Source organism: Cariama cristata, unplaced genomic scaffold, assembly GCF_000690535.1.
Source record: "Cariama cristata isolate BGI_N322 unplaced genomic scaffold, ASM69053v1 scaffold21608, whole genome shotgun sequence".
Lineage (NCBI taxonomy): Eukaryota > Metazoa > Chordata > Aves > Cariamiformes > Cariamidae > Cariama > Cariama cristata.
Genome location: NW_009629663.1, coordinates 871 through 11,637, shown reverse-complemented (window position 1 = coordinate 11,637; position 10,767 = coordinate 871). Strand labels below are relative to the sequence as shown.

Below are 10,767 nucleotides of genomic sequence, written 5' to 3'. Positions count from 1 at the left end.
CAGCTGCTTTGGCAACGAGGTATTTCCTTTCCACTCCCCAACAATGCAGGTATTGAGATCCCAAAATAAGCTGTCGGGTCACTCGCTGGCTAAAATTTTGTTAAAAAGCTTCCAATCTCTTAAGGTCAAGCTTTAAAAGCACCTTTTGGCACCGCGCTGAAAGCAGAGTTATGTTGCGAACGGCTGGAGAAGCTTCTACCCCCGGCGACGGGGTGGCTTGGACAACAGCCCTCTGCTCTCAACACCGCTGGCCAACAGCACCTTATTTAACAAAAAAAAGAGAAAAAAAAGAAAAAAAAAGTTATTTTCCTTTACAAAACCAAGGATTAGGAGGTTACAGTTTCCACAGCGGCATCAGTTGGCTGATCCGTTTCCAGCATGGACAGCACGGATTCCTTGATGTCTTCTGAAGTTACCACAAGCTGGTCAACCTCGGCGACCTCTTCGAGCACCGTCACCTCGGCTCCGTTGGGCTGCTGCCTCGCCATGGCTACCAGCTTCAGCCGGTACTCCTCCGCCTCTTGCTCCTTCTTTCTGAGCTGGCTGCGATATTCCTGAGCCTTCCGGTTCGCCTCTTGCAACTGCTGCTGTAGCACTTCCCTTTCAACGCTGTCCTACAGAAAACAAAGTCGAGAGAGCCCACGATGGAGGCCCAACCCGCGACACGAAGGAAACGGGGCGTGCAAGCGCTCCAACAGTTACGCGTTACAAAAGCAACGTGCTCTAAGGCGGTGCTAGAAACGCGCTTGGGTCGAGTTCTGTTCAACTGGCTCGCTCATCGCAGGTTACCGGAGGCAACCGGGACACGGGAAGGCACAAAGGGACTGGCGGGCGTCCCTGCGGCGTGCAGGGAGGTGGGCTGGGAAGTTACGTGTGATCTCACCGCGACAAATTTCAAAGGTTGGAAGCAGGTGTAACCAAGATGCGAGAAAAATAAAGAGCAATTAGTGCTGGAAAGCTGAGAGGCAATCGAGAAGAACGTTCTTCCTCCCCAGCAGAGAGCGATGGAAGAGTCGTTCCTGACGCTCTACGAAGAGCTGAGACTAGGCCTACGCCCAGCCCCCGTGTAGTACTCCTACAGGAAATCCTAAATAATCTCCGTAATCGACCACGATGGATCTACAAACCCTGAGCTACAGCTTCAGCACAGGCAAAAGTGACTTAGCTGGCTCTGCTCCTCCGACCTATACCTGACTGAGCACCGCTCCTCTCAACCGCGTGCATGTCCACTGCTCACGCAGGAGCGTGTGCAGGAAGAGCAGGGAACCTCCGAGCAGAGAGATCCCTGGGCTCAGCCGAGCAGGGCGTTTCTGTTCTGGGATGGCTTTGGCAGAGCGGGAGCCGGATAGCCTCAGCACAGCAGAGAAACACGCAGGAGACGACGGCAATCAAAGTTACAAGCAGGAGTATCTAATCTACCTTGTCTTCCTTCAAGTCATCTACATTTTGTTCCACTTTTTGCTTCTTGGCCAGGGGCTCTTCCTCCTCTTCTGCGTCATCTCTGTCTTCAATAACAGTCTCTTCTGCAACCTGACCAGCAGGTACAGTTAAAACTGAAAAATTAAAAGGTGACAAATTATACAGTGCGAGACATGCTTTTGCACAGATGTTTCCCAAAAGACTTCTCTGAAGTCAGCGCATCAGCGTGGTTCTGGAGGAAAAGAGGAGACCTGTGGATCAGCAATGCCGAAGTCTTCCTGGAGAGGAAAGAAACGCTGGGCCGGGTTTCCCCGTTTTCTTTATTCAGGCCCCTGAAATACCCGTGTGTTTCACCCCAACGGGGCTGACAGAATCCACAGTCAAAGATTTGCATCTTAGAAAACACGCGAGGTAAAAACCATCATTCTGATGCCTCAGTAATGCACTTAATGGTCGAGACAGGCTAAGCACGAGGAACAGAAAGCTCTTCTCGAAAATTCCCAGGCCGCAGTCCCAGTGGCTAAGCTCTGAATCAGCTTTAAGCACATGCAAGAGCTGCAAATACTCCAGAGAACAAACACATTTTAAATCTGCAAACATGAGCTTTCACTTTGGGAAGCCAGGAGCAAGAATTTGTCCAACTAAAGGGGAGAAAGGCACCACGTGAGCTACGGAAGGTAGCGCTCCCTAAACAGTTCTCCCTTTGTCTTCCTGAGGGTAAGAATGGGTTACAAGCCAGGAATTATTCGTAGTAATTTGGCAAATAATTCTGAATAATTAACAGCTTTAGAAAATTGTTTTTCACTCATGAAGTCCGTAAACAGACAGAACTGATGTAACCCGCCTCACATTGTAGCACTCTATGCATGTTACAGGAGAGCTGCTCTGCTTCCTAATCCTCTTTTTCTGCACCAACGTTAATCCAAATAATCGAGTATCCCTAGGACACGCGAAAAGAATGGTTGGTAGTAGGCAAGGCTGATGAATTACATCCCTTGAGGGAAGAAAAAATTCCCTGTACGAGCACTCGGCAGCACTGCCCTGCTTTACTGAACATGATTTATGTTTGCCGTGTAAGACTGATCGATGATACTGCCCTAGGCAATATAACTAGAGTTACGGGAGGAAAAGGTGTATTTAAGCTGGTATTAATGGCCTAATACTAAGTTTTACAAGAACGACGTAGCGCTTGCTAAAGGTTAACAGGTTGCAGTTTCATCGGCCAAGTGATTTTCCCCCAGATGGGGAAGTCTGCCACAAGATAAAGGAATTGTTTTTGCCTGGCTTCCAAAGAGACAACGAACGGCTAACTTGGCATTCCTCCTCCCGCAACGTCCTACTAAAGGTGTTTGGTTTTAACACAAAGACCAAAATATTAAAGCGTAGCAGCGTGAACGCTTATTAAGCTACAAACAAGTCGCTGGCAAGCTTCACCGCTGACGTAAGTCACACAGACATTTTAACTCCTCCTGGAGCCCAGCAGTCAGGCAGGGATCTGTTACACCGCAGCGCCGACAAGCCAGATCACACCAGCCGCCTGCCTTGCGGGACTCGACGGGATTCAGAGGCAGCAGTTATTTTATTTTTTTTTCTTTTTGAAGTTAATCCTCAGCGCTGCCTTCCGAGCTCAGCTCCTCCTTACCTTGCTGTCCATCTTGCATGGCTAGGATGAAGGGCTGGCTGAGGCCGCTGGTGGGGACGGCCGTTTGCAGGCTGCCCAGGGGAACTCCGTCCGTTACAATGGCGATGACGCGCTGCCCTCCGCTGCCAACCGCTTGTTGTATGGCGGAATCGACAGAATCTGCTTCCACTATTTCCTCCGTCTTACCTTGAGAAATAAAGTAAGCGCCAAAAAAAGTCAGCGTTTCCTTCTCTCTTCCTTGAATAGAAACCCAAGTCTAGTGAAAAAGCTCAAGCGAGCAGCTTGAGTCTCCTGGGATGCCTGCTTATGAGAAATAAACTGGAAATACAGTAAGTCGTAGTAGGGGAAAGAAAATAAAATCCACTACACCTTAGCAAAACAAGTCTTCTAGAGTAAAACCAGCATTTTTTATGTAAATTAATAAGTGCTAGCACACAATCATATTAATTAAATTAAAAAGCCTGGAGCTGGAGGCAGCTGCTAAGCAGACCTGGCTCTGCAACGTTTCCTTCCATGACCCTTCCCCCAGCTCTAACGAAGACAAACCACACGCAAAAAACTCCTCCTGCCTCAAAAGCTCCGTCTGCATGAGCTCGGCCAAAGCAACCATGAGGAGGTGATTTAGTTTGGCCGGGTGATCGCAGACCCGTTCAACTCCCTGGGACACTTTGTGTGTGACTTAATGGCTCGCACAAATAATCAGGACTGCAAACCCTTGGCTGCATCCTGCTCCCAGCATACGCTGCAAGCGCAGGAAACAGAGGGGATGTGACCCGCTACGTGCGCTCTGGGTGCCAAAGAGGAAAACACTCGAGCACCGCAGGTCAAGAAATCAGCCGTGTGGCACCAGCAGCTTCAAGAAGTCAAATGGCTCATCTCTAGACTCCATAAAAAACGCTAGGCTTTGGGGAAACTAACAAAATTCCAAGGTGAAAGGATTATATAAACTTTAAGTTTACCAAATTCCTAAATCTGAAGTTAATTAAAGGTCAAACATTACACTCTACAAACATACCATAAAAGATCATAACAAAAAAAAACCCAAACACAAAAAAATGCCTAAACCTTTCCGTAAGAAAGAGTTACCAGAACCCCAAGAGACTCAAAACATTTGTTGACTACCAACATTTTACAGCAAACTGGGAACAGAGAACATTCCAGACAATTTCCTTCCTAAACAAGTATCTATCTGCATTTATATATGAAAGTAAACCCATATTCTGGAGCATTGGTCTTCTTCTTTGTTTGGTTGTTTTTTTCTTTTTTATATAACTGTTAAAACACGTCAAGAACAACGTACTGTGACGTCAGGGTGACATGCTGGTTAATAAAAATTAAGTTACCTCTATTAGTAACAGTTGCTGGTTTTTTAATTAAGTTTGAACTGGGATTAAATAAACAAACAAACAAACAAAATTAACCTGCTGCTTCACAAATATTTACCGTCGTCTCTTCCTTACCCTGAAAAAAGGCAAATTCACTTCCACACCTTAAATTTGCTCCAGTTTCCTCTTAAGATACTCACTAGAACTACACAAATTGGGACTGGCATCTGACCCGTTTCCCTCACCTGTATCTCTGTCGGAGTCGGAAAGCGGTGCCGATACTTCAGCGAGGGCCGCAAGCGTGGCAAGCACGGAGGTCGTTGAACTGGAAAACTGCACCGCAGAGACCTGCGAGTCACCTGCTTGGGAAAGACGAGAGCAAACTGTCAAGACCTGCTGTACCTAAACAGCGAATAAAGCAGTCAGATTGCAACAATTTTGTCATCCAGACATCAAGACACCCGCTATGATGTATTTTCTAGGCTCCCACTGGCCAACGGGGAAAGGGAGGTGGTACACACCATTTTTCATGAGAGGTGCCTCTCCTACCACCAGCTGTAAAAAGGGCTTTGCTATTACCTTAGGACAGACTGTACCCACTCTGAATATTTTACGATACTTGTACTTGAACGTAAAGCAAAAATTAAGCTATTTTGGAAGCACGTAACAAAAAGAACAGCAAATGTGAACCGACTGGCTCCAGCTTTATTGTAAGAACTACAGAAAGGCAGGCTGTCTGCTGGGCTACTTGGCACGCCGAGCTTCGATCTGGAGACACGGACGGCTTCTCAAGATGCAGCCGCGCTGCCTGATGACACTCGCAGACGTGCTGGAGTCTGACTGCTGTAACGTTGTGCAAAGCGGTTGCTACCTACGTAATTACTTGGCTTTGCATCGTACTGTGACTTTCCAAATTGCAAAACCTAAAGAATATATTAAACTCGTTGGCTATTACGAGTAAATCACAGCACCCAAGTTCTTCCTCAATTGGGAAAGTCTCCAAGTGCAGTCTTTGGCATTACTTCACAGACCAAATGTTTTAGCACAAGTCAGTTAGCAGAGCCTTTTGCCCCAACGCAGAAATGGGCTACGTAAATCACTTCATTTTGATGTACTGGGCACGCAGGTCTGTTCTTCCTCCCCTCTCAGGTTCGGTAACGGAAAGACCACGGTTACTGCAATGGGGTATTGATTTGAACAAGATAAACAGTCTTCTTGGTTCCAAAAAACAATGTTTCTTCCTCCAATTGACCATAGTCATTCCTATTCAAAGGCAAACTTAATAAGAATGGAACAGGAAATTAACTACACAGGCGCAAACTCAGTGCATAAAACCCACAACTCCTCTTTATTAAAAAAAAAGAAAAAGAAAAAAAAAAAAAAAAAAGAGATCCTGCACCTCATGGCCAGCGTAGATAAAGAGATTATAAGCACACAAAGGGAAGTTCATCTAAAGTTCCCCTGCCTTAACCCTTGCGACCTATTTTCTGTCTTTCTCATTGGCTCCTGATTTCACAAAGGTTATCGAGGGACTTATTTTCAAAGAACGATACCTTCTAAAGGCCGTGGCATGGGCACATGAAAATACCACAGTCCTAGTGACTGTTTTCAGCAGCTTATAACCAGATTTCTTCAGACCAGCTGAAGATACTTGTTCCCATTTTAAAACTTTTTCAATAACGCAAGACATAGGGAAATTAAGAGAAGTAAGAAAAATTATTAGGCGTAAGTGCTAAGGAAGAGATTTTTGTTATAATGAAGGCGCAGCCGCTGATGCCCTCTTGTGGGAAATGAGAAAAAACCCCTCTGGACGTGGCCTCGAGCAGGAGACACTGGCTATTTTCAAGCTAGACCGGCTATTACTGATGCTTGAAGTGTTGTGGGGGGAAAAACCCAGGGTATTTTAGTCCAGTCACACGTGGACAATAAGCCGCCGCCGTGTTGTGGCACTGAGAAAGGCGATTACATCGCAGGCTACACGAGGAGAGGTGCAGCGGGAGATGGGGATTTACAAGGCCAGTGCCAAGAGCTCATCTGGAGCGCTGCCTGCGGCCGCTCGCCCACCCACCGGGGATGGATTCAAGGGGCTCAGGGTGACTGGCTCGCTTAGCCCAGCGAAACAAAGGCAGAGAGGGGACAGGATTGATTTCCACATCAAAGGGACGGAGGCGATGGAAAAAGAAGAACGATTTCAACTAAAGGGCTGCAGTCGCACCAGGAGAAGGTCTAAACAGGCTGTGAAGGTCTTTAAGCTGGACATCAGCAACGGCCTTGCAGCAGGGCGCTGGCCTCTGTGACTCCTACCTGGCTTCCAGGCAGTGCCGGATCCGTCTGCAGAGAGGGTGACGCTGACCATGGCAACAGCGTCATCTGGAGTACAAAAATCCCAAGTTTTACGCCCCTTTGAGTTTGTGGAACATCCTCGACTGAAGATGTTGTGTGCCAGTCACACTGCGTTTTCTTCACAGGCGGAAGAGGAAACACTTTGGGTCATTTTTCCCCTTCTAAATCAGGGTTTGTCGGTGCCTCAAAGCTGCGAGCAGCCCTGAAAGAGCAAGTCTGGAGCGCTGCTGAAGTCGCTGCAGCCAGGCGCAGGCAGAGCGGTCTGGGTGGGACTGCAGAACATCAGTATCTGGGATTTTAAAAGCACTCTCTAGCTAATAAGCAAACATTCACGCATGTGAACAGTCCCACTAACCGAAGAATTACTCACATGCAGAAGTGTTTGCGGGATGAGGCCAAATAGCTTCACAAAACTTGTATTTAGTAGCCTCCTTGAGACTGAAAAGAAACAATGGTTTGGATTTCCCCAAATACAGAAAATTCACTTTAAGAGTTATTATGAAAATTGGAGTTACACAGAAAGATTTCACGCTCGGCCTTAAGTGAAAAGTGTATTCCCCACCAAAATAAGGCTCACAGAACAATGAGGAACCTAATTCTTTCCATCGAACATGTGGGACAGAAGAAATAAGGAGTAATCTACATACCCAATAGATCTGCTTATTCTGCAACTTCCTCACTCAACATTTATACATAGCAGAACATTCACTCAACTCTTGTAGCCAGTAAAGAACAAAGCAAACTGTTCCCCAACCACTCTGCAGCACTCAGGGTTTGGCACAGGCAATAATTCTCATTATTCTTCTGTTGCAATCGGCCAAATCCATTTTCTCAAGCGCTGTTGCCTGTAACAGACCTGGCGCAGACCCGCAGCTGAGCTCAGCAGAGCTTTGACGCTGACAGTGGAACCACCTTTATTTACTTCAGCTCTAGAAATCTGCTTTGTTATCTTCCACAGCAAAAATATTCTGGGGCAGGAAGCCGTAGTTGGGTGTGTTTGCCTACATTTCACCACCTTTGCTCTACTAAACGACCGTCTGCCCTCTACTGGTAAGCAGTTTGAGGAACTCTTTCCAAGACTTTCCCACTCAAGGTCACAGAAAACCTTACCTGAGGTTGTTTTGGTGTTCGCTGAAGAGATGAGACCAGTGAGATTGAGAACTTCCCCCGGCGTAAGAATAAACGGTGGGGTGAGAGTCACAGTGTTGGCGACGGGATTCGCTCTCTCTGGATGAGCGTTTACCTGGTTCTGCATTGCTTCCTAGGAAAGAGAGCAGGGTCAGGCATACATTCGTCACGCTTCCTGGGCTATTCAGCATCCTTGAAACATTTTCGAGGAAGATTATTTCTCCCTGCAGCAGGTCAGAAACACCAGTGCGAAAGCTGTGACAAAAATGCCACCTCAACTTGGTAGCTTACGCTACGACCGCACAGGGTGCGTGGTAATAAAAGCCCATCGCCCACGGAGTCCTAGCAGATCCACATCAGTTGATCTAGAAATAAACCAAACCTCATCCACCTCCACAGTTCTACTTCGCTCCACAAACAGAAAACGATCCCATCGGACACAAGAGGATCCCTCTCACTCCAGCGCAGGTACAGTTGTGGGTCGGAGAATTACCAAGAAGTTTCTCCCTCCTCAACCTACCTGCAGCATTACCAGAGTCTCTGGATTGTTCTTGTCCAAAGCGATATCAAAAGCCGATTTATCAAACTTGCTGAAAGCATGGACATCGGCTCCGTATCTGATGAGCAGCTCTACGACGTCTCGGTGGTTGTGCTCTGTCGCCCAGTGCAAAGCGGTCATTTTCAGCATGTCCTTGGCGTTCACATCAGCCCCGTTCTGAAAGAAAGAAGCGTTACTTGTCCGCGCGCTCTCTCCTCTTGACGTTTGAATAGGCGGTGCCTGCGCTAGCGTTTAAACGGCGGCATCAACACTTAACTCCAAGGGTGATTTAGACCAGCCTTAAAGTGATACCTAAATTTACCATATTTACCCTAATTAGCAGTTCTACAATATGAGTGTGTCCGTCAGCCGCAGCCATGTGTAGTGGCGTCCGATCCACTTTTGTTCGGGCATCTCTGCTAACACCGGCTCGAAGCAGCACTTCTGCTGTCGAATAGTGGCCGTACTGGGCAGCGAGGTGAAGAGGCGACGTCCCGAGCTGCGTGTCAATTTAGAAGAGTTACTGTCAGCTCACAGCAAGAGAGGACGGCCACAGTAATCACCACATGTATGTCTGGCAGTAATTAAAAATGACAAAGCTTCTGGAAGAAATTAAGTTAATCTTTTTTCTCTCCACTCAGAAACAGGGGGCTGCACATCCAATAATTGTCCTGATAAACGTTAAACTTTTTAGGGATCTTTATGTTATCAGATAACTTGAAGATGAAACATGCTTTACTTTCTCCACCGTGCCACTCATTTGTCCCTGAGCATCATACTGTCTCCTTTTCAAACCACAGCAGAATTTCACTATCATGACAGAGAATTTCACCGCTGTTGAGAAAGGGACAGCATTACAGTATCACTGGACTCTGCTCTCGGTACAGTTAATTCCTTCGTCTCGCAAAGTTATGAACTCACAGACTGGTAAGTTAGGAAATGATGACAGCTGGTGATGCAAAATGGCTACCGATGGTCTGTTATGATCTGGTTCCCTGTTTATCCAACTGTGACTCTTCAGTTTCATTAAAGCTTTTAGTTCCTTTCCAACCCAGGATGGGCTGGTTTGTTTGGGGGGTTTGTTTTTTAAGGAAACAAACAAACAAACAAACACCCCCAAAGATGAGTTTCTTGACTGGGAAAGCTTAAACAATTAAATAAAGCATTCTTAAAAGAACTTGCTAATACGGAGAGGTTTAACAGTTCTTCTAATTTGACTTGAGTCATCATTTATCTCAGCTGTTGGGAACCGCACTTCTTAAAGCATCAAACCCTACATACACTGCTGTCCGGGACAGCACGGTGCTTGTCACTGCGCTCTCGCGCATTAGGCAGAGATCAACCTTTACACAAACATTAATTCGTCTTTGAAAATCAAGACCTTCCTCAGGCAAAGTGCTTTATCTGGAATCTGCTCCACCACAGAAATCCAGAGATGTATTTTCTGCCAATCCACGCTCTGGTTTTACTGCTCCAATTTTTATTTATATCTTTTAAGTTCAGTCCTAAAGAGCGCACACACAACCCGTTTCGCACAGAAAACCGACGTCTGGCCCCACGACGTACCCAGTCAGTGGTGAAGGGAGCACCGCTCGCCATCAGCTTTCTCACTTCGTCATCTTCGCCTTTGCGAGCCGCTTCTAGCAACCTCTTCCCTAGGTCCACCAAGGACATCTTCACACATGGGAACAAGTATTTGCCGAAAGCTGCTTTAAAAGCAAGAAACAGAAAACAAACAGACAAAAAGCAGTGAGGCAGAGACACTGTCAAAACGCTGTACAACTATGGCCCATCTGGACACACCACCTTCCCATACAGAACTAGGCCCAACGCAATCAATAAACAGGCATAAATATTTGTCATATTTTTCAGTTCCGTGCCCTGAATCATCAAGAGAAAGCAGCACACAGGCTCAGCAAACGGGTCAGACACCGCAAGCCACCACAGCTCCTGCAAAAGCCCACTTACCTCAACAGCTCCTTGCACGGACACAAAGACTTGCCCATGTGGATCCAAGAGCAGAACCTACAAAAGCAAGGGCAAAGCTGTTCACACTCCTTGCACAACACCCTTTTGATTTTTAAAGCGCTTTAAGAACATGATTTAATCTTTGAGACACTCTCTCCGACTCCAGCACTAGCAACTAAGTATGGGGGAACTATCCCTGTTCTCTGCTGGTAGAGGATAAAACAAACCTTGGTAACCCCGGTGACTTGTTCAAGGTCATAAAAGGAGCAGAACCCAAAAGCTGCGCTCAAAGTACTGGACAACAGTGTCTCTCTTTATTCCAAGCTACATAAAACATAGCATAATCATGGCAATAGAACTATAGCATTTTTCTCAACGAGAGGGTTACGCTGGTATGCCAGTCT

The 10,767-nt window shown here is 46.6% G+C and overlaps 1 protein-coding gene across 1 annotated transcript; it reads right to left on the bottom strand.

Moving 5' to 3' along the window:
- Nucleotides 1-326: 326 nt before the first annotated feature.
- On the bottom strand, nucleotides 327-10,069 carry GABPB2 (GA binding protein transcription factor, beta subunit 2). The gene is made up of 8 exons (XM_009705265.1): nucleotides 9,962-10,069; nucleotides 8,727-8,894; nucleotides 8,378-8,572; nucleotides 7,840-7,990; nucleotides 4,632-4,745; nucleotides 3,062-3,247; nucleotides 1,420-1,553; nucleotides 327-614 (listed from the first exon to the last, which is right to left on the bottom strand). Exons 1-8 carry the CDS (start codon nucleotides 10,067-10,069, stop codon nucleotides 327-329), a joined length of 1,344 nt encoding a protein of 447 aa, XP_009703567.1.
- Between the last annotated feature and the right edge of the window lie 698 nt (nucleotides 10,070-10,767).

Excerpts from the sequence above, each read along its gene's own strand:
- GABPB2 (XM_009705265.1), bottom strand. The coding sequence starts at position 10,069 with ATGTCCTTGGTGGACCTAGGGAAGAGGTTGCTAGAAGCGGCTCGCAAA. Across the intron at positions 8,573-8,726 it reads TTGTAGAACTGCTAATTAGG|AACGGGGCTGATGTGAACGC; the intron begins GTAAATATGGTA and ends TCTTTCTTTCAG. Across the intron at positions 7,991-8,377 it reads AGACTCTGGTAATGCTGCAG|GAAGCAATGCAGAACCAGGT; the intron begins GTAGGTTGAGGA and ends TCTCTTTCCTAG.